Raw genomic sequence first — 24,860 nt, 5'->3', positions numbered from 1 at the left:
TGATTCCCCGAAGATACTTCGATATTGAGGGGCAAACATTCTCTTGCGTTGCAGTTGATGATGATGAACCTGATTCGTATCAGGATGCATTATTATCTTCTTACTCGGCCGATTGGGTAAATGCTATGGACGAAGAGATCGCTTCCATGGAGAAAAATAAAGTCTGGGAACTTGTTGATCTACCTTCCAATCGCAAAGCGATAGGTAATAAATGGGTACTTAAGATCAAAAGAAAGGCAGATGGTACAATGGACAAGTATAAAGCACGATTAGTTGCTAAAGGTTTTACACAACAAGAAGGCATTGATTACGAGGAGACCTTTTCACCTGTTGCAAAGTTCTCCTCAATCCGCATGATCTTGTCCATTGTCGCAAGTTTAAACTTAGAGTTATATCAGATGGATGTAAAGACCGCATTCTTCAATGGTGACTTGGATGAAGAGATATACATGCTACAGCCCATGGGTTATGTGAACAAAAAGCATCCAAAGAAAGTCTGCAAGTTGTTGAAATCTATCTATGAGTTGAAGCAATCTTCAAAACAATGGTACATGAGGTTTCACTTGGTCATCACCACTTTTAGATTCACGATGAGTGAAGAAGATCATTGTGTATACATGAAACGATATGAAAGATCTTTTCTGATATTATCTCTATATGTAGACGATATCCTGTTAGCTGGTAATGACATGCAGTTGTTGATATCGACTAAAATTGGCTATTCTCGAACTTTAAGATGAAAGATCTCGGTGAAGCCAACTTTATTCTTGGGGTAAAAATCATCAGGGATCGCCCTAAGAAATTTTTAGACTTGTCTCAAGCAACCTATATACAAAAGATCTTAGAACGGTTTAGGATGGAAAATTCAAAAGTTGTTGAAACCCCTATGGATGAAGCTACCAAGCTAAATAGAAAATTGTGTCCCCAGACTGAAACCGAGAAATTGGCTATGTCCTCAGTACCTTATGCAAATGCTGTAGGGAGCTTAATATATGTTATGCTTTGCACCAGACCGGATATTAGCTATGCAGTTGGCATAATCAGCCGTTATCAGAGTAACCCGGGACAGTCTCATTAGCAAGCCATCAAACGTATATTCCGCTATCTCAGAGGAACAAAAGACCTAATGTTGTGTTATGAAGGCACAAACCTCAAGCTCAAAAGATATTCTAATGCTACTTGGGATAATGATGCCGACGAGAGAAAGTGTACTTCAAGATATATATTCTTACTCGGAAGAGGAGCTATCTCATGGTCGAGTAAGAAACAAACATCCACAGCTCTTTCATCTATGGAGGCCGAGTACATTGCATGTTGTGCTGCAGTTTAGGAGTGTGTATGGGTTTGCAGATTTCTATTGAGTTTGGGTGTTGTACCGAGTGTTCGTCAGCCTATATCGCTGAAGATAGACAATACTTCTGCCATTGACTTGGCAAAAGACCCTAAACACCACCAGAAATCTAAACACATTGAAATCAAGTATCATTACGTCCGTGATCAAGTGAGAGATAAAAAGGTCGCCCTCAGCTACATTCCTACTAAGGAGATGATGGTTGATTCCATGATGAAACCTATAGCTAGAGATCTATTTCAGGTTCACGTCAGGCAGATGGGATTGAGGAAAGTTTGAATGATATACTTGTTTTGTAAAACATTCGATCTTTCATGAATAATATATTCCTTTTATTCAGTATTGAACACTAATATAAACTACGTAAGTAGATCATCAGCATTTATCTTGAAATCATGTAGGATTTCTATTTTTTGTCGGTAGGTCGGTCACCCACTCGCACGGATTGACCAACCTTGAATATATAAGAGAGGTACATTTGGGACTATATTTATACATTGAGGTATGAACTTCTCTTTATTGTGAATAATAAAGGATAAAGATATGAGTGAGTCGTATCCGCCTACAATCTTTTAAGATTGAAGATGAGACTGATCAAGTCGAATAACATAATCGCACCATTCTTTTTTTATGCGATCAATGTTATAGCCTAAATTTATAGTCAGGTTATGAGGTTATGAGATAAGTCGTACCTCATGTAGAATGACCTGCGTATTGCCCAGCAAACACCTAGTATTGTCTACTTTACGACGTGAATTGTAGCCACGTGCTAGGACCTCTTACCTACAATTGCTTTGATTCGATTTAATCATTGCAACGTGCAAGTAACCAGTCTCGTGGGTGACACTTTGTGTCCTCAGCTACTATCCTCTTGCGTATATAAGGATGAGATTGAGTATCACTACTTTAGTGTACTATGACAAAAGGTCCTTAATTGGACAAACTTAGTTACACTAGGAAAGTGGCTTGATTGATTCCAAATTACACATCTGCATGAGGAAGATCCCGTGACAGCTATACCAAGTTTCTAAAACTATAAATACGCACTTGAAGACTTATCTGCCGGCATTATCGAGCTAATTTTAATAGACTTTTGTAAAACAATATTTATATATATATATATATATATATATATATATATATATATATATATATATATATATATATATATATATAAGTATTGCTTTAAATGGGTTTCAATCGAAGTTTGTAAAAAATCAAGTTTTTAGAATAACTCGATTAGTTGGATAAGTGCATATGTTGGTCGAGTACTCTAGGTCGGGAGTCAACTCCATCCGGTGTGGTCATGCAGACTAGGACAAGCATTGCAAAGCTTAGGTTATTGAGTACTAGTCAGGTGGTCACTTAGTACTTAAGCACCTGTGAGGAGATTATGGTGATCCAGCTGGTCCCACGCCTCTGATTCTTTTGATCACGATGTTTGGTTCTTTGATTGTTATTAGGCAAGTTAGATGGACAAATTTATGTGCCTATCCCACAATGTGATTGAGTGGGAGATGTTGGACGTAGGCCAGTGGGGCCCACTTGTGAGCAATCACTAGTGGGTACGTCCCATGTTTTCTTCGGTCTCTTCCTTTGAATTAAATTTCAATTTCAAATATGAATTTGATTTTTAATTGAAGATAGGGATTTGATCGGATTATTTGGCCTTATCCCAATCCCACCCAAACTCTCCTTCCTCTGTTATAAAAAGGAATGCGATTATCTCGTGTAAAGCATTGAGTCATATGATAAACCGAGAGTATACAGAGAGATATTGTGCGCTATAGTCTATCCATTTTAGTTTGTTCTTGGGACGATCTAATTCAAAGATGTTGATGAACTCTCACTTCTATAGAGATTAGACAATATGTCTATAGTCAAATCCTTGTTTAAACTCTCTAGAAGACCCTTATAAGTGAATCCCCTAAGATTACAACATTCACATGAGTTGTAGGAGTTTCACACACCCTCCCTTGCCTTGGTCACCTCTTTAGCACTTAACATGCAAGGCAAACGACCATAAGAGTTAAAGCATTGGTAACGTATCGGTATCAACAATCGAGTGAGCAATTGATGAGCTAATTCAAGTATGGGAGAGCTTTGAAGAAGCAACTTAAGCATGACGTATCAAATGGGCTCAATTCGACAAGTGTCATTTAGTGAGTCATACACTCCTTGTGTAGGATTGAGTGTAGAGTTTATGACCCAAACTCGGGTAAGTTCTTGTGTAAGATAGTATCGTCACCGACACAGGCGTGTATGTGGTAAGTCCTTATGTAGACCATTGACACAGGTGTGTATGTGAATAAGTCATTGAGTAGGCCACTGACACAGGTGTATATGTGGAAAGTCCTTGCGTAGGCCATCGACACAAGTAAGTATGTAAGTAAGTCCTTGTGTAGGCTTCCAGTGGGAGTGTAGTGTACGCTTATAAAGGTTAAAGGTGAACCTAATTTAAACCTTCGATAGTAAAATCTAGTACACACATGAGTTGAATGCGTCCAACGAGAGTAGAGTATGGAAACTGAACCACTATATATGCTTGTGTTTGGGATTATCATTTAAGCACTTGTTTAATTATGCTTATGTGATTGATTAGTAAATTATATATACATGATTAGATGAATGCTAGGATTTGATAGTTAGCACATCTCATACATACATGTACACTATCATTTATAGACTAGTTGCTTAGCATGTTGCATTTATTGTAGTATATGTGATTGGACTCACTATTAGCTTGAAAGCCTTAGCATTAAATTGTCTTACTTAGTTTAAATCGACACATTAATTTAAGTAAGCAATTGTGTGTCTAATTGACAAAATTTCCATTTGGTCCTAATCACCCCCCGATGTAGCCTTCATTTTATAGTTCCGCCAAGCTGCGCATAGCCATGGTATCCTACACCACGTGCAATTTTAGCATGCTCATAACATTAATGTGATTTGTAACTTATCAAAACCAATGGTAAACATACAATTCCCATTTTAACATTGTAAAACATGAGGAAATAATAGTAATTTGAAAAATCATAGAAATTCAGAAGAATTCACAAGGTAGGAGAATCACCCACTTGATTTTAGCACAAAACGAAGCCAAATTGTGCTACCACTCAAAGTGATTTCAATATTCAACTTCTCCCACAAGGTACTAGGTTTTTCTTTTATTTCTTTTAGACTTTTCAACCTACTAGAGCTAACGTGTATGGTACATCCAATCTATCCATCATGTGCTTCCCTTAATGCTATCCGCCATTTTAAAAAAAAAAAAATGAAGCTTAATTGATCATCAAATGGACTACATAAGAGGAGAGGATGAGATATCCGCCATTAAAAACTTTCAAATTGCATTTAGGGCCCTGTGATGAGCGGAGAACATCAAATGTGTCTAATGCATGTGTTGGGCCCAAATCAAGCCATTTTCGTCTGATTCGTCGATTTTACCGGGATTTATTACCCCAAGTTCTATATGGTGTGAATACCTACTTTATACATTGTAAATATCGGCCAAACATATAATCTATTTACCTGTAAACAGATTAACACTTAAAAGCCAAACAAAATAACATGTCAACAATTTACACATGAAACTCTTTTAAGGTGTTAAGTGTTTACAATTTAAAACTTTATGGGCATCCAAACAACCTCTTTGAGATGTAGAAGTCCTATAAAAAAATTTATTTTTATTTTTTTAAGAGAGTTATAGTTGCTTTTATGAACTAGTATAAAATTTTAAATGCCTGAGCATCATCTATAGCGGTGGGCATCGAGTCGAGTAGGACCGGATTAGGTCCAACTCGACTCGATCCTCTTTTTGCAAGTACTTGACCTGAACTCGACCCGATTTGGGACCGAGTCCAGCATGGCTAACTCGATCCGAACTGATTCCTTGCTGGCCTGACACGAACCGAGTCCAACTTGGTCAAGGAAACCAAGTCAAATCGAGTTATGTCTGTCCGATCGATTCATACTGGGCTGAGTCAAGTCAAGCCGGAGACTCTGGTGTTAGGAAGGAAACAGGAGGGAAATCGGGAGAGAGATGGAGAGAAAGGAGGAGAGAAAGAAAGAGATAAGGGTAATCAGGAGAGAAAGGAGGAGAGGAGGGAAATTGGGAGAGAATGAGGGAGAGAGGAGGAGAGAAAGGAAGGAGAGGAAGTTGACTCGGGCCGCGGGTAGGGTTAAGGTTCAGGTAGAAGAAGGGTAAAGGTTTTTTTTTTTTTTTTTTTTAAAGGTAAAATCTTACTTTATAGTACCCAATTCCAATCTAGATCGGAACGGATCGGATCGGATTGAGTTGCTGCATGACCCGAACTCAACTTGGTTTGGTGACAAATCCGAGTGGGTCTACTCATCCAACACAACCCTAGCTTTCGGTTCGGGTTTGATCGGATCCGACCGGTTCAATCAAGTCAGATCCGACGAGTCAGGTCGGATTCTGCCCACCTCTAAACATCCATTAGGGTGTTTTTTTTTTTTTTTTTTTCTTTTACTTCTAAAAAAAAAAAATTAATAATAATAATAATAATAATAATAATAATAATTTAAAGAACAACCCTGTGACTTACATTGGTACAGCCTATCGAGTAACTTTTGCCAATTGTGCAATACATTGGCCCCATTGTTGTGTTTTGTGTCTAAATTCCACCTCGTCCATCTGGCATGCCCCTCAATGTCACGCAGTAGGGCCAAAATCAGCACGATTTATAGGTTAAATCGGCCACACCATGAGGAAAAATAGGGATTGGATGCCAGAATGGTGTGGGGCCCACCATTTTTTTTTAAAATATTCCGTCCAGCCCGTTCATTAGGTGCCCCTCATGAAGATGAACAGACGGTATAGTGGAGAATCTGCACCATTTACATTGTTCGACATTGTGTGGCCAATGGATTGTTTGGGTTACAAAATAAGCCTTGTGGAAGAAGATTTATAGCGATGATAGTTATAATGGTCTTAGCCTTGTTGCAGCTATTCTTATAACCTTCTAAGAGGTAGATTAATAGAAATTGCACAATCCACTGGCACAAGACAAATCACCTTCCCCTTTAACCCACTATTTTCTGCTCTATATTCATATGAAGAGGAACTACCAGTTCTTCACATTGTATATTTCTGCATGAAAGCTGTTAGAGCATTCAGGTGAATAGGATTCTATGTGAAAAAGCTTGAGGCTGCAAAAGAGAAATTGGGCACAACCCTGCTCCATGCAAATATGGTAACTTGAAAATCCTTGATTAGTCTTCCATCATTGACCTGAGAAAAAAGTGAAGGAAGTTTACATGGATAGTATCACATGTATGCAAGGTCCAGATTATTCGTCAGATGACCCTACTATGAATGGACATTTTAATTTAGATACATGATTGATTGTCGTGTGCCCAATGTCTGCATACCTGCATATGAACCATCATTGTGACAGAATATCAAAGTTGCGGAATATATACACCAATGTCTGCATACATGCATATGAACCATCACTGTGACAGAATATCGAAGAAGCTGTGTATATACATAATAGATGAAAATATCGTATCAGAAACTCATGGGGAAGTGATTATACTAGGACCTCATTTCCCTCATTAATGGGATTTATTACCTAGCTAGTGTATCTGTAACTCATGAGACTTTGCACTAGAAGAGACCTATATAATAATTATATATATATATATATATATATATATATATATATATATATATATATATATATATATATATATATATATATATATATATATATATATATTTTTAAGAATCAGTCATGAAAGCTCAAAAATCTTGCAACCCTCTAACAATGAAACCAGATGAATCACTGATATACACTTGGCAAATGAATAGATTGCTCCCAAAAACATATCAGGTCAAGAAGCCCTTTAGGATCAAGCACTCCTCAGTACAGGAACACTACGGCGTGCAGACACTACCTTATTCATTTCCGTGATTTGATGCATGAGCTGACTAATCTTCTGCATGGAAAGCAAATCAAATTTTGTTATGGGAGTCGGTCGATACACTAGGGATATTAGAGAGAATAAGGGACTCATTCAGAATTATATTCCAAGGTATTATACAATGCTCAGGCTGGAGGGTTTCAACAGTATATACTTGGTTTTTCAGTTTGTACCAGTGGACCCCATGGTTCAGTGGTCCAAATCAGAGATACAACTGAACGCACTTTGAATGGCCCATGTAGATGGTTTCAATATGTATGCATGCAGAAAAATAGATGGTTTTAATAAGAAAATACACCAATGTTCCAAATCCAACCACATAAGGCCAAAATGTTCAGTGCATAAGAATATTATAATCTGAGAAACTTTTGGCACAAGAAGCATCCATATCAGGCCCATCATATAAACTACCTGGAAACTAAACCATGGGCCCCACTTGTACAAAGTGAAAATGCAACTTATGCAAGTGTATCATACAACTGCTCAGGCCGAGCACTGCATAATGCTTCTTATACAAAGTTGAAACCTTATGACAGAATCATAGCTAAGAAAATGTTAAAATGATACATAATTGCCATTTGAAACTGCGAAAAGCAATTACATGCATACAAAAACAAAGAAATATATTAAATTAAAGCCATACAAAGCAGCAACACTGGTCATGCTACTACCATCAGCAAAAAGAGAAGTAGAAGAAAAAGATAATAGGGAGAGAATGCAGCGAGAAGCAACAAACTTCACCAAATGTCTGTGGCATGTTAAAATGGTGACAACTGACAATAACCCTACCACAACTAGAAATCCTCATCCATTAAAAGATAAATATATGTGCCATTGCTAGCAAATTGCACAAGACCAAGTTAGAATGACAAATGATAAAAAAATATATATATATATCAACATCACAATGTTTGTGATTCTTGATGCGTTAATAGTAGAACCGTGCGTAAGCATGCAAGTCTGCATCGACATGATATGTGATTGGTATATTTTATTTTCCCCTTTTGTTTTTCTTTAACTCATGTGTCTAAACTGAATATAAAGATACACACAATAGAAGCAAACAGCTTGAAACACACAAATACTACAGAAATGCTCAGCTCAACTCATTAATGAATGAATGGCTTATTTTGAATGAGCTAGTGACATTTTTATAAATGGCAACTTAAATTATTAATTAAACAGAAAGGGGGGATACAAAACAAAAGAGGAAGAGGGGAGGATGGCATGGTTCAGAAAATCAATATCATATTTGGCCGTGCGGGTTTATTGTATCCATATTAACTCGATATGATACCTGAAACAGGTCTGTATCGGTCCCTCTTGAAAACAATGTCCTGTGTTGAACTGAATTGGCCAATACAGGTCATATAGACACCATAGCAAAGCCTGCATATCAGTCGTGGACAGATACATGTATATAAGGGCCCTGTATGTCGCTGTTTGCCTTTTTCCTAAGCTTTCCTTCTTGTTTCATATTTTTGGTGCTTAGGGATTGTTTGAAGGTTGTTTTTTACCAGATCTATACCTTTTTGCAAGATCATTTGCATTTGTCAACATCATGTACAGGTTAGCTGCCTTGGTTCTTACCTTTTAATCAAGGGTTTTCCCCAAGGATTGTATTAAGGTCTTGTGGTATGTCAAGGCCTGGAATGTATTGTTCCCAGAACTGATAAAAGCATTTAGACAAGGCATTTTTCTCATTATCAATCTAATCAAACCATATCGGAAATGTAATGCAAAAAGGGACAATTTTCATACACAAGTGTTTTCAGACAGAACAATAAGTGTAGGACCTAGGATTAAAGCACCCAGTTCCTGTGACATTAAAAAGAAGTATTCAGGGGATGTGTACCAAGAAGTGTGGACTTATGTGTACTCCTTTGAGAGGAATGGGCGAGTAAATAACACACAATTATATGCAATAGTTGGACAGACCCATCCAAATTGAGCATGATAAATTCCATGGTTTACTCCACCTTGGCACAACGTTTAGTAGAACCACTGATACATCAAATCAGGTGAAGTATATGGTATATAAATTTACCCTGATAGACAGAATAGTGGATGAGGTTTGTAAAAGCAATGCTGTGTAGATTATTACCCCTGAAAGATGTTGATGGAGAAGAGGTGTCTTTTGTTTTGGTCACTTTGTACAGACCACTACATTGACATTATCCTCAAGGATATTGGGAAGAAAAATAATATAGTAAGCTGGTTGAGAGAGCAAGGTTGATCACAACATATATTTACAATCACAATTGTATAATCTTTGTCGTGAAGATGTTCACAAATGGGCGTTATTCAATCCAGGGGTGACTAGATTCCCTACAATTTCATCACCGTAAAGAGTTTATACAAATTTCATAGAGGGGCATTTAGCGAGATGATTGCACCTAAATAGTTGATAAACTCCAAGGGGACAGGTTGCCAAAATTATTATGTTGCTTGTGCATCGATGCTCCCGGCGCACCCCTTTTTTAATACACTTCATATACAATCCACTATGAAAAGTAAGTAATGGAGATGATGCATTGCCTAAGTCAAGACATCAGTGGTGCACCAGTGCCCTAGGCGAACCCTGCTCTATCAAGACATTCAATTATTGCACCCCGGAAATGCTGGCACACCTGAGTTCTAAGGCTACCAAGGGTGTTGGTGCACCTTGTTTCTATCCTAAGTGTAGTAGGCACAATTTGTTGCTTTGTGGGATGACTTGGGCCTAACAGAAACCGGCACACCTTTGCTCTATCAATGAAAGGTACAGACACGCCTTAATCTCCAAGTGTAACAAATGGTGCTGCCACACCCTCCATAATATGCACAGCAGAGCTTGTGCAGGCACTCTCCAATGTCCAAACAGTCCAAAAGATGCAGGTGCACCTCAAGTTCCTGCACCAAAGGGTGTTAGCACACGACTCTGCTGCCTTGCCAATGAAGGGTGCTGGCGCACTGGTCTGATGCCCTGCCAATGAAGGGTGTTGGCTCACCATGGTGCTGTACAGTCTGCATGCCTCCACTTTGGCCCGAGATTTGACAGGGCAAATTGAAAGTTCCATAGCTTCTTAGAAAGCTTAGGAAATTCCCTTTCCAAACAAGTCATAAGCCAGCTCAAACCAACTCCAAACGCAAGAGTTATGGAATTTCTACTAAAGTCATGCAATTTTGCCAACACACCCAGCGCATTGCAGCTTGCTGGACTAGGAGGGATGCCCCCCCCCCCCCCCCAAATTGTATGGCATTTTGGATTAGCTTTTCAACAAGCTTGATTTCACCTCAATCCATTTAGTATTAAGGGAGATAGAAGCTTTTTACTACAGGTATGCACACCCGAATTGTGTAGGGTGTGCAGGATGCACTACTAGTGACTTTCTCCCAACATTTGACAAGGCAAATGATCTCCAAATAAATCCATAGCTTGTTGGAAAGATTATCCAATTACCATTGCAACAAGCAAAAGAACACTCAAATCTTACGACAAAAAGTTATGGATGCACCAAGAGCAAGTGTGTGGCGTATGCCAGCTCCTCATGGCAATGCTCTCAGCCCACCACAGAGGCTGGATTTTTTCCTGTTAGAGTCCCAATGTACACGGAGCACCCATTTCATTAAGGGTTGCAACGTCCCTGTGTTTGTCGATACTATTTGAGATGCATGACTCTGCAGCCATGTACATTTCTCAGAGGGGGGCTACTCGAGAAGCAATGCCCCACCATATGAGACACCCGACAATGGAAGCTGGCACTCCAAAGTGCTCCAGCTACATCCCGATTGGAATTATTTCCAGACCGTTAAGCCGGGACTCAACATCTAACGGCCATGCATGCTGATAAGATATCTTTAGTAACATTATTCACCCCGAAGCTGGTCGAAGAAGAGATCACTTGGCCTCTTCTATAAGACGGAAGGCTCTCATAGCCCCAACTGGCGGTACTTTGCCCACCGCTTGGCAAGTAGCATACAGACCTCTAGAAGTCAATGCTCACTCAAAACACTCTATTTATATCATCTCACTTATATGTCTACTCATGTGGCATATTGAAAATGCTTAGCACTCAAGAAAGCTATAACTACGGCCACAAGCCTAGATTCCCTGTCATACAGCCATGAACCTAAGCCGAACCAACACTGAGATGAGCTCCCTGTCTACTGTGCTGACACGGTCACATGCATGCAATTAGGTGATGCACCACGCTGCCAACATTACAATAGCTAATCTCCAGACTAAGCTAACTCATGAACATCCCCACTGAGTAATCATTGATCTTCGGGGTACCGCCCGATGCTTCTTGCATAAGCAGCGAGTTTACTACAACCATGCTGTGGACATGACACCAAGGGCTATGTGATTCAGTCTAATCAGCTACGGCTCATCTGCATAACATGCACTCTGCATCATGCACTGTTTTACAACTCACTAATCTTTGCTTTAGAATAAAGGGTTATTCCCCTGGAATGTAATTAAGGGCTTGTGCCAGACTACATCTTGGAATGTACATGAATCTAGAGAAATAAAAAGCTTTTGACCTATTTGCGTTCTCTCCCTTTTCTTTTTTTTTCATTTTTTATTTTTATTTTTATTTATTTATTTATATTTGTGAATGTTATTTGAATGTCCGTGAAGAAAACCAAATCAACCAAAAACAAGTAAACAATTGCGTCCTCAAGAATCTTATCCAAAAGATGATTGATGATGGTGATATCACGCTCAAGAAAAAGGAAACAAAAAAGAAGCCAACCACTCCAGTCTCCTATGAAGCCAAAAGTAGAAGATTTCACTGATGATGACAATGAGTTGAACCTTGGCAACTAGTCTTAAATAAAGGCACATTCACATAATAGATCCCTTCTAATTGTGTCCTGCCATCTCAACTTCATGCGGCATTGCATTGTCACCATACTTTAGTTTGTGTACTCTGACATTTTGATTGTTATTGCATGATTGTACACTATGCATACACGAGTGTACTCACTGGGCTTTTAGCTCATGTCTTCCTTTTTCCAAATTTTCAGCGCAGGAGTAGCTTGGAGGACTTTTTGGATGCATGCTATCTATTTTGTGCTATGGCGATGTTTATGTTCTGTACCTTTTGGAAACATTGTACTTGTAATTGACTAAATCTATAGTGGAGGCTATTTGCTTGGTATCGTGATCATAGATCATTATGCTCAAGTATTATTATTAAAACCAAAAAAAAACAAAAAAAAAAAATCACTCCAAAATCTCCCTTGTGGTGCACCGAACTCGGGGACTCAATGTATGGGAGCCAGGTGCCAGATTCGGGGCACTACAGAAGCTATCCATTCCCAGATTTGGGGCGTGACAATTTCTCTCACGTTCTCCAACTTGACATAAACATTAGGGTTGAGGTTTTGAGAGGTTTCGGATTGGGATTTCAGATTTTGAGTTAAGGGTTTTAGAACTTGGGGTTTCTAGAATTAGGAATATGGGTTTCAAGTTGTGGAAATTAGGGATTTATGATTTAGACGAGATTTTTAGATTTTTGGGAATTGGGTTTGGAAAATTTTGAAATTTGGGAATTTGGGAATTTTAGGGCAAGGATTTGGTGAAATTGGTTTGAGGGTATTTTTGAAGAGGGAAGCAAAGGGAAGGGAAGAGCATTCGTAACGAAACAAGGGGGGAACTGTACAAGGTTGTTTGTACAAATAGTCGTACGTATGTGTGTCCGTATGTCTGTGCGGACAACAAAGGATGGCCAGTTGTGGTCGATTTGGGCTTAGGATGGATCGATTTAGGTTTTGGATGCCAATAAAGAAGAAGAAGAAAAAAAAGATAAAGGAAGAAAAGAAAAAGATGAGAGAAGCTGATACCTTGTTGAAAAGAGAGAAAAGTAGAAAAGATAACTAGGGAATAACTCCCCATGTTTTCACACCACCAATCCAATCACAGGAAGAAAATTATTTTGCTCAGTCTCAAAGCAAAAGGAGAAAATATCTCTTTCATTCATAAGATGCATAATGGCTAGGGTGGGGACGTCCAACCCTTTATAGTCTCATAAAAGACTTTTACAAAAAGGCGCTCTCAGATAAGATTCTCAACATAAAGATGCTTAAAGAATTAAAAGTTGTTCATAACTCCTCTCAACACAAATATGAGTCATACCAAAAATAATGAAACATGTAAACAACTAAACTATTTCGTGGCCCATGGGGTCCACAATCAAGATGCTCAATGATGATGATCCAACCGTTAGAATGGCCCACGGTCAAAATCCAACGGTCCAATCATCATGTCCACTCAATGCAACGGTCCAATATGTCCATCAAGCTCCTGTATGCAGCATACGTGCATATTCCTGGTGTGGGGTCCTCAAAGATGCACAAAAATGCACGTTAGGTCTTCAAGGTGGCTAGGAATGCGAATTGGGCCAAGTGGGCCCCATGTAATAGTCGTCTCGCCATAAGGAGATTGGCTCAACCCTCCTCCTCTAGTATGGTGCTCGGATGTCCTCATCAATCATCATATCTCCATTTCGTCTTCTTAAGGCTTCGCAAGAAGCAACTACACATGAACCCACTTAAGTGCAACATTCAGGGTTTCTCAGGGAAATTCCTCGAGTTCATCATCCGTATGGCATCAAGATTGACCCCATGAAGATGAAAGCAATCTAAGAGATCAAAGATGTCGCCACCTAAGATGCTCAGAGAACTCAAGAGCCTCCAAGGATAGCTCGCATGTACATGTCGATTCATCTCCAATCTGGTTGGTCACTATCAGCTTTTCTAGCACCTAATGAAGAGGGACGCCCCATTCCAATGGGACAAGACATGATAGAATGCCTTTGACACCATCAAGAAGCTACTTAAATAGGCCCTAGTCATAGCAGCTTGGATCAAGGGCAAGCCCATGACCCCTATATCGCAGCCTGCGGGAACTCCATCAGAGCTCTTTTGGCTCATAACAATGAGGCAAGAAAAGAAAATTATTTGTACTATCTCAGTTGAACATTGGTCGGAGCAAAGTATTACTTCTCGATCAAGAAGATCTGCCTACACTGGTCTTCGTGGCCTAAAAGCATCACCAGTATTTCATGGCCCATGAGATCATTAATATTAAGAGTTGACCCAATCAAGTTCTTGATGTCCCGGCCTATGCTCTCCAATCACCTCATCAAATGGTCATTGTTGCACTCTTAAGTTCACAATCATATATGTACCTTGGAGGGCGGTTAAAGGGCAAGCCCTAGCTAACTTCTTGGCAGCCCATCTGGTCCCTGTGTCAGAGGTTCTCTCAGATGACCTCTTGGATGAGCAAGTGTGGTTGGCCGAGATGCTCACTCATGACATATGCAGGTGGTCGAAACTACGTAGGAGCATAGGGAATTTCCGACAAAGCGGTGAAATGCGTAGAGATCAAAAAGAACACCAACAACAAGAGCACTCTGTTGGGTCAACACTGACACTGACACTGAGAGACGAAATTTAGGGGAACGAATGGAATCGAATACCCTAATAGTCCCAGGTGTAAACGATGAATGCTAGGTGTTGTGCATATCGACCCGTGTTGTGACTTAACTAACGCGTCAAGTATCCCACTTGGGGAGTACGTTTGTAAGAATGAAACTCAATGTAATTGACGAGAGCCCGCATAAGAGGTAGAGCATGTGGTTCAATTCGATGCAAAGCAAAGAACCTTACCAACGATTTCGATGGAGCTACTCATGCAAACAGTGTTGGCACCCATATCATTTTCATCAGTCCTCAAGGAGATCTTCACAATACTCCTTCACCTTTGATGTCGCCTACTTGAATAAAGGGGCGGAGTATTTTGTTTTTAGGGACTCTTAAGCTAATCATCAAGTAGCTTGCCATCGAGTATAGGGTCATGCGTTTCAAGACGAGCCTTTGATCGGATCTTCAGCGTGAGCTTTGGGCTCATCCCGTGACAGATTTGGACGAGATGTACCAAGTGATGTAGGAATTAGAGCAGTAGCTGAAGACTCCTATCGCAAGACGGTTCGATTCCCGAGACTCTAATATTAGGACTGGTTATCAGGGAACGAGACCCAACATTGGTAATCAACCCAAGGTGTAGGCGAATGTTCCATCTATGCCTAGAGATGACAAAGGAAAAGGCGTCCTTAGTGCTGGTCCAGGTGGAGGACAGAATATGCAATGATACGAATGTGGGAATATTGGCCATTTTGCAACTCAGTGCCCCACTAAGAGCAAAGGAAAAGCCTTAGTCATGGGCGATTCCCAAGATAGCAAGTATGTCAGGGCAACTCTGAATTTGAAGAATATCAGCCCGTAGGATCATTGAATGATGAGGATGAGGTGAGTGATGATGCCACGCTAGCAGTTGTCAGGTGTGTGCTAGCCCAGACTAGTAGTGTTGATTGGCGTCACAATATTATCTTCTACACAATCGCCAAGTGTGGCAAGCAAAATTGTAAGGTGATAGTGGACGATGGGAGTTGCCAGAATGTAATTTCCATTAGCACCTTAAGCCGTCTAAAGTTAGAGGTCACCCCTCATCCTGACCCGTACAAAATCTCATACGGATACGGGGTCGTAACGGCGATACGGGGGCGTAACGGCCCGTAACGGCGCAATTTTTTTTTTTGCCAAAAAAATATGAAAAAATATGGATTAAATCCAGAATATTCTAAGCATTCCAAATATGCATTCATTTATAAATTGGAACATGTTTATGGTGGTGTAACGGTCCACTCTTTGGTGAGAAGTTGTATCGGACTGTCTGATTAATTTTTTAACCAGGTAACTTGAATTTGACTACAAAATTCATATATTTAATTTTTTAAATATGTAATTTATATACTTAACATCTTGATATCATTTCTCCCAATAGTTCTTAAAAAAAAATAAATTAAATTCAGGTAGATGGCGTTGCCAATTTGGGGCTGACTTGGAGGACCAATTTATTCTCCAAATCAACCTCAAATTCATGCCATTTATTGTCATTGTCCCACTTATAAATTGGTGGACATTTATTGGATAGTGAATCATTAAAAAAAAATAAAAAATCAAAAGGCCCTATTTTAAAAAATAAAAGTTCACAAATTAACAATTAAAACTATTCAAATAATTTGATTTTGGCATTGTTAGTTAGCAATTGCAGTTCATAATTTAATTGTCAAATTTCAAGTTAATATGTCTCGTGTACAATTTTTTAAGGTTTGAATTAGGAGGGATTCAGATGTAAAGTGCAGCACACGTGTCAAAGTTTTTTGGGCCTCACCCGTGATGAATGTGTTATATCTACACCATTCATCCATTTTGCCAAATAATTTTAGGGCATGAGCCCAAAAATGAGGCACATCCAAAGCTCGGGTGGATTGCACCGTAAGAAACAATAATAATTAAACGTTCACCATTAAAAATTTATTGAGGGCTAGAAAAGTTTTAGATCAAGCTGACATGGGTGTTTTCCTTTCATCCACGTCAATGTGACCCAATTAACAGGTTAGATTGAAAATAAACATTACAGTGGACTTTAGGAAATTTTTAATGGTGAGCATTCTATAACCACTATTTCCTATGGTGTGGTCCACCTGAGATTTGGATATTATTAATTTTTTGAATCCTGACTTAAAATGACGTTGCAAAATGGATGGATGATATGGATAAAATATATACATTATGGTGAGGCCCACTCGGGTCTGATATGATTGGATGGAAAATAAACGTTACGTGCGCCCTAAAAATTATTTAACCGTGAAAATCATTATCCCTGCTGCTATTTTTGGTGTGGTCCAGATGATCTCTGGATATAATTCATTTTTTGGCTGGTGCTCTAAAATGATCTCTGAAAATAGGTGAACGGTGTAGATGTAATAAATACATCACCGTGGAGCCCATATAACTTTGATCTCCTTTGAACCGTTCATACAACTCGGAGCTCGAGGAGTGTCAGCGCTCGTCTTTGCGTGACACGTACCGCAGTCAGCTGCGGCAAATAAAAAAAAACAGAGAGAGGGAAACGAAAAGAAAAAAAGAGGAAAAGAAAGAAAAGAAAAAAAGAGGGAAACGGGAAAGAAGAGATTGAGAGAGAGACAGAGAGAGAGTGAGAGAGAGGAAGAAGAAGAAGAAGAAGAACAGGAAGCAGCCGCAGCCGCAGCTGCTCGAGAAGAAGAAGAAGAAGAAGAAGAAGAAAAGAAATGAAAAAAAAGGTAAGGTTTTTTTTTTTTGTTTTTTGTTTTTTTTTTTTTTTAAGGGCCCGTAACAGCCATTACGGGTCTGTAACGGCCGTTATGGCCCGTAACGTCCTCGTAACGGCCGTTACGGTCACAGAATTCCATAACGGCTGTTTCGACCCCGTATCGCGTATAAGCCGTCTAAAGTTAGAGGTCACCCCTCATCCTGACCCGTACAAAATCTCATGGGTAGACGACTTCCCTTCCTATCACCCATTAATGTCCTGTACCAATCGAGTTCAGGTCTTATAAGGAGTCCCTGTGGTGTAATTTGTAGCCCATGGATGTAGGTCACATCATCCCAGGTAGACCGTGGCTATTCGATAATGACATCACAATCTATGGCTGTTCTATTACATGTACCTTCATGCATAACGGCGAGAAGATCAAAATTAATCCTATGTCACCACAAAACACTGCACAAAAGAAAGGTGAGAAGGCTAGTGAGCCTAAAGAAGTGAGAAAATCCACACCCAAGTCTCTCCACATCATCACAGCTAAAGAGTTTGAAAGAGAGACTGAGAAGGATTCGACGGTGTATGCCTTAGTGGCTAGAGAGGCTGCACCAGAAGTACCAGTAGAGTTACCCCACGAGTTAGCCCCGGTCTTAGAGGAGTACAGAGATGTATTCCCTGAGGATTTGCCAGATGAGTTGCCACCCATGAGGGACATCCGGCATGTTGTTGATCTTGTTCCTGGGTCGACTGTACCAAACCTTTCTCACTATAGGATTGAACCCTATAGAGCATGCAGAGTTGAGGAAGCAGGTAGATGAGCTCCTGCGAAAGGGTTTAATCCAGGAGAGCATGAGCTCGTGTGTCATACCCGCTTTACTGACACCTAAAAAAAGGGCACTTGGCGCATGTGTGTAGACAGTAGAGTCATCAACAAAATCACGATCAAGTATAGGTTTCCCATACCTAGGCTTGATGACATGTTAGACATGATGGCTAAGTCCACCATTTTCTCTAAAATAGATCTCAAGAGTGGATATCACCAAATTCGTATACAACCTGGTGATGAATGGAAAACAGCCTTAAAGACGAAGGATGGACTATATGAGTGGTTGGTCATGCCTTTTGGTTTGACTAACACACCCAGCACTTTCATGCAGATGATGACCCAGGTCTTGAGACTATTCATGGGGAAATTCTTAGTGGTGTACTTTGATGATATCATGATCTATAGCACTACTAGAGAATCACAACTTGAACATTTGAAGTTGGTCTGTAGCGTCCTTAGGGCGGAGAAATTGTACGCTAACCTTAAGAAGTGTTCATTCATGTCTAGTCAGGTTGTGTTCTTAGGTTTTATAGTGTCAGCAGAAGGATATGCGTGCAGACATAGAGAAAGTCAATGTCATAGCTGATTGGCATGAACCGAGGAACATCCATGAAGTGTAAAGCTTCCATGGCTTAACCACAATATATCGTCGGTTCATTAGGAGTTTTAGCACAATTATGACTCCCATTACAGAGTGTATGAAGAAGAGAGAATTCGTATGGTCGAAAGCCGCAGTTAAGGCTTTCAAAGAAATTAAGGGCAAGATGGTCGAAGCTCCCGTCATGCACCTTCCCGACTTTTCTAAAGTCTTTGAAGTTGCGTGTGATGCATCTGGTGTTGGTATAGGTGGAGTCATGAGTCAAGACGGTCATCCTGTTGCCTATTTCAGTGAGAAACTGAATGAGGCAAAACAAAAATACTTTACCTATGATAATGAATTCTATGCAGTAGTGCAGTCTTTTAGATATCGGTGCCATTACCTCTTACCGCAGGAATTTGTCTTATTCTCCCAGAAGAAACTTAACCCAAGGCATGCAAAGTGGGTTGCGTTCCTTCAAGAGTATTCGTTTGTCTTGAAACACAAGGCCGGAGTAGAGAATAAACCGGCCGATGCCCTTAGCCATAAAGTGGCGTTGCTCAATTCTTTGAGCGTAGGAGTTCTCGGCTTTGAGCAACTAAGAGACGAGTACCCCACATGTCTAGATTTTGGGGGTACCTATACGTCACTCTCGAGTGATTAGCAAAGTGCGGGGAATTTCGTGTTGAGAGATGGATTCTTTTTTAAAGGAAATCGTTTATGTATTCCCCGTACGTCCCTCCGTGAATTCCTCGTTTGGGAGCTTCATTCGGGAGGGATAGGTGACCACTTTGGCTACGATAAGACTATTGCCTTCATAGAGGATCATTTGTACTGGCTAAGTCTCAAGCGAGATGTCGCCAAAATTTTAAGCCAGTGTAGAACGTGTCAGATGGCAAAGCAGCAAAAGAAAAATTCTGGATTATATACGTCATTTCCTTTGAACCGTTCGTACAACTCGGAGCTCGAGGAGTGTCAGCGCTCGTCTTTGCGTGACACGTACCGCAGTCAGCTGCGGCAAATAAAAAAAAACGGAGAGAGGGAAACGAAAAGAAAAAAAGAGGGAAAGAAAGAAAAGAAAAAAAGAGGGAAACGGGAAAGAAGAGATTGAGAGAGAGACAGAGAGAGTGAGAGAGAGAGGAAGAAGAAGAAGAAGAAGAACAGGAAGCAGCCGCAGCCGCAGCTGCTCGAGAAGAAGAAGAAGAAGAAGAAGAAGAAAAGAAAGGAAAAAAAAGGTAAGGTTTTTTTTTTTTGTTTTTTGTTTTTTTTTTTTTTTCAGGGCCCGTAACAGCCGTTACGGGTCTGTAACGGCCGTTATGGCCCGTAACGTCCCCGTAACGGCCGTTACGGTCACAGAATTCCATAACGGCCGTTTCGACCCCGTCTAAAGTTAGAGGTCACCCCTCATCCTGACCCGTACAAAATCTCATGGGTAGACGACTTCCCTTCCTATCACCCATTAATGTCCTGTACCAATCGAGTTCAGGTCTTATAAGGAGTCCCTGTGGTGTAATTTGTAGCCCATGGATGTAGGTCACATCATCCCAGGTAGACCGTGGCTATTCGATAATGACATCACAATCTATGGCTGTTCTATTACATGTACCTTCATGCATAACGGCGAGAAGATCAAAATTAATCCTATGTCACCACAAAACACTGCACAAAAGAAAGGTGAGAAGGCTAGTGAGCCTAAAGAAGTGAGAAAATCCACACCCAAGTCTCTCCACATCATCACAGCTAAAGAGTTTGAAAGAGAGACTGAGAAGGATTCGACGGTGTATGCCTTAGTGGCTAGAGAGGCTGCACCAGAAGTACCAGTAGAGTTACCCCACGAGTTAGCCCCGGTCTTAGAGGAGTACAGAGATGTATTCCCTGAGGATTTGCCAGATGAGTTGCCACCCATGAGGGACATCCGGCATGTTGTTGATCTTGTTCCTGGGTCGACTGTACCAAACCTTTCTCACTATAGGATTGAACCCTATAGAGCATGCAGAGTTGAGGAAGCAGGTAGATGAGCTCCTGCGAAAGGGTTTAATCCAGGAGAGCATGAGCTCGTGTGTCATACCCGCTTTACTGACACCTAAAAAAAGGGCACTTGGCGCATGTGTGTAGACAGTAGAGTCATCAACAAAATCACGATCAAGTATAGGTTTCCCATACCTAGGCTTGATGACATGTTAGACATGATGGCTAAGTCCACCATTTTCTCCAAAATAGATCTCAAGAGTGGATATCACCAAATTCGTATACAACCTGGTGATGAATGGAAAACAGCCTTAAAGACGAAGGATGGACTATATGAGTGGTTGGTCATGCCTTTTGGCTTCACTAACGCACCCAGCACTTTCATGCAGGTGATGACCCAGGTCTTGAGACCGTTCATGGGGAAATTCTTAGTGGTGTACTTCGATGATATCTTGATCTATAGCACCACTAGAGAATCACACCTTGAACATTTGAAGTTGGTCTGTAGCGTCCTTAGGGCGGAGAAATTATACGCTAACCTTAAAAAATGTTCGTTCATGTCCAGTCGGTTTGTATTCTTAGGGTTTATAGTGTCAGCAGAAGAGATGCGTGCAAACCCAGAGAAAGTAAAGGTCATAGTTAATTGGCCTGAACCGAGGAACATCCATGAAGTGCGAAGCTTCCATGGCTTAGCCACATTCTATCGTCGATTCATTAGGAGTTTTAGCACGATTATGGCTCCCATTACAGAGTGTATGAAGAAGGGAGAATTCGTGTGGTCGAAAGCCACAGTTAAGGATTTCAAAGAAATTAAGGGCAATATGGTCGAAGCTCTTGTCATGCGCCTTCCTGACTTTTCTAAAGTCTTTGAAGTTGCATGTGATGCATCTGGTGTTGGTATAGGTGGAGTCCTGAGTCAAGAGGGTCATCCTGTTGCCTATTTCAGAGAAAAATTGAATGAGGCAAAACAAAAATACTCTACCTATGATAAGGAATTCTATGCGGTAGTGCAATCTTTGAGACGTTGGCGCCACTACCTCCTACCGCAAAAATTTGTCTTATTCTCTTATCATGAGGCCTTGTGTTATCTTCACTCCCAGAAGAAACTTAACCCAAGACATGCTAAGTGGGTTGCGTTCCTTCAAGAGTATTCATTTGTCTTCAAAGAGAATAAACCAACCAATGCCCTTAGCCGTAAAGTGGGCGTTGCTCAATTCTTTGAGTGTTGGAGTTGTCGGCTTTGAGCAACTAAGAGAAGAGTACCTCACATGTCAAGATTTTGAGGGTACCTATACGTCACTCTCGAGTGATTAGCAAAGTGCGGGGAATTTCGTGTTGAGAGATGGATTCTTTTTTAAAGGAAATCGTTTATGTATTCCCCGTACGTCCCTCCGTGAATTCCTCGTTTGGGAGCTTCATTCGGGAGGGATAGGTGACCACTTTGGCTACGATAAGACTATTGCCTTCATAGAGGATCATTTGTACTGGCTAAGTCTCAAGCGAGATGTCGCCAAAATTTTAAGCCAGTGTAGAACGTGTCAGATGGCAAAGCAGCAAAAGAAAAATTCTGGATTATATACGTCATTACCTATGCCACATGCTCCATTGCAAGACATTAGCATAGATTTCGTGCTTGGGCTTCCCGAGACGATTAAAAAGTACGATTCCATTTTTATTGTTGTGGACCGCTTTTCTAAGATGGCGCATTTCATCCCATGTTATAAAACTTCATATGCGTCTAATATTGATAAGGTATTTTTCGATGGTGCGGTCTGTCCATAGTGTCTGACCGTGATGTTAGATTTACCAGCTATTTTTGGAAGACACTATGGCACATTATGGAAACACGTTTGCAGTTTTCTATTGCATACCACCCCCAAACTGATGGCCAAATTGAGATGGTTAATCACAGCCTTGGAAACCTCTTACGATGTTTAGTCGGTGAGCATGTGAAAACTTGGGATTTGATTCTACAGATAGTCGAGTTTGCCTGCAACAGTTCAGTCAATAGATCCACAGGGTTGAGTCCATTTGAAATTGTTAGTAGGTACAAACCTAGTATACCCAAAGACTTGTTACCCATGTCAGTTACCCAAGGATCTTCTGAATCAGCCAATGCATTTGCATGACACAGATTTGCATGCACATGTTAGATAGCGAATAAATGCAAGTAATGATAATTATAAATGTTCAGTTGACCAACATTGTAGGTGGACAGAATTTAATAAAGGGGATTATGTAATGGTTACGATTAGACTAGAGCGGTTTGTTCCGAGTTCCGCTAAGAAATTACAAGCTCGCAGGACTGAAACATTCAAAATATTGCATAAAATTGGGTCTAATGCATACAGGGTTAGACTTTCCACCTGAAATAGAAATAAATCCGATGATCAATGTGGAAGATATAGTCCTCTGTCCTAATCCTTCCATTGTTTCTTCTTCCCACCCTTGGGCACTTTCCGACTTTACTTCTCAACCCACTCCACCCCTTCCACCATCAATTGACCATAAGGAAGAGATTGAAGGGATAGTGGATGAGGAGATTGTTTCCACACGAGATGAGGGCTTCCAAAGGTACCTCGTCAAATAGAAGAACAAGCCACCATCCGATTCTATATGGCTTACAGAAGCGCAACTGTAGCGAATTGATCCGGACCTTCTCGAGATGCACAGAAGTTTTAACTCGTCGGAGTCGAGTTCTTCTCACCCGAGGGGAGTTGATGAGGACATCATACCCTTCAAAGTTTATCAAAGATGAAGGTGGCCAACGAATACATCTTTATAGCTCGATGATGGTTCGTGGCGCAACCGAGGAGGATTTTGAAGACCTTACAAGTGTCCCTGAATCAATTGAAAGCCCCACATTAGAAGGACACATGTAAGATGAGTTAGAAGATTGATCTGTTACGCAGGATTTTATTATTATTTTATATATATATATATATATATAGCTTTGTTTTACGCATTTTTTTTTCTTTTGTTATAGGATTAGTTTAGTCATTTCTTTTAAATCCGAATTTTATAAATAGGATGCTTTCTACCCTAAACCTAATAATGTTTTTTTAATGAAAGGTTGGTGCCTCCTTTCCCTTTCTCTCTGTGGTAAGTTCTTCTCTTCCCTTAATATCCTCTTCTTTTAAATTCTATTCCGAGCCCTCCAACCTTCTTCTCTTTTATGCCTAGTATTTTTATTTATTTTTTATTGCTATTGACCCTGAAAATCTAAGAATTGATCCCAACCCTCTCTCAAAATTTCCAGTCGTCCCTATTCTAGAAATCTTTGGCTTTTCTGAACTAGAGAAGCTGCTTTGATTGTTGGATTGAAACCATGCAAGATCGGGAGGTCCCATCCCTCGCCAAATCCAATCCACGCATGATTTGAATACGGTATCGCAGGATTGTGATGATGGTCTGCAACCATTGCATGTTTCCTTTATTATTATCTTTACTATGATGTAGAATGTGAATATTTCAATTGATTTGCTTAGTTCATTTCGCTAGATAATTTTTGGGCTCACACATGTATTCTAGTTTAAACTGTCCTGCATCAAGGCCCCTTAGAAATGATTTCAAGTTTCGACGGTGGGCATCACAGTCCCCATTGTTTTCTGTGGTGGGGTCCACTTGAGATTTGGATTGGCATCATTCTTCAACTCATACCGTAAAATGTTCTCTCCAAATGGATGGATGATGTGGATACAACACATACATCATGTTAGGGCACACAATTAGGGTCCCACCCACATTGATGTTCCGTCGCCTGCGGATTGGGTACTACCCCACCAAGACAGGAGAAAATTAGGTGAGACCCCATATCAGGTAGGTGGGACCCCTGACAGTGGGGCTCATAGTGATGTATGCGTACTGTCCAAACATCTTGAAAGCTCATTTTGAGACATTAGCCCAAAAATGAAGCCGACTTGATGCAGGATAATTAACCACTTGCTCTAAAAGCTAGAACTATTAGAGTCTGGCGAATTAATCCCTTTATCTCATAACCTAAGCCTTACATTTCATGGGTTAGGACCTCGGCCGAACCCCCTTCGTGGGTCCC

The 24,860-nt window shown here is 40.3% G+C and overlaps 1 protein-coding gene across 7 annotated transcripts in view; it reads right to left on the bottom strand.

Annotated features, from left to right (window-relative positions):
• Positions 1–6,390: 6,390 nt before the first annotated feature.
• The window catches only part of LOC131219146 (uncharacterized), a 31,638-nt gene continuing 13,168 nt past the window's right edge, over positions 6,391–24,860 (bottom strand). For 5 of the 7 annotated variants that reach the window (XR_009158014.1, XR_009158015.1, XR_009158017.1 and 2 more), the window contains one exon: positions 7,095–7,315. Coding sequence is in view for 2 of the 7 variants with exons in the window: in XM_058214151.1 (XP_058070134.1) it covers positions 7,229–7,315 (87 nt within the window). In the remaining 5 variants the exon portion in view is untranslated. Of the gene's footprint in view, positions 6,606–7,094; positions 7,316–24,860 lie in introns of those variants that run through there. The other 2 variants (XR_009158016.1, XM_058214150.1) reach the window with 1 other exon arrangement.

The sequence above is a fragment of the Magnolia sinica genome, chromosome 11 (genome assembly GCF_029962835.1).
Source record: "Magnolia sinica isolate HGM2019 chromosome 11, MsV1, whole genome shotgun sequence".
NCBI lineage: Eukaryota > Viridiplantae > Streptophyta > Magnoliopsida > Magnoliales > Magnoliaceae > Magnolia > Magnolia sinica.
The sequence above is the reverse complement of the archived record's forward strand: the minus strand, read 5'-3'. Positions and strand labels throughout refer to the sequence as shown.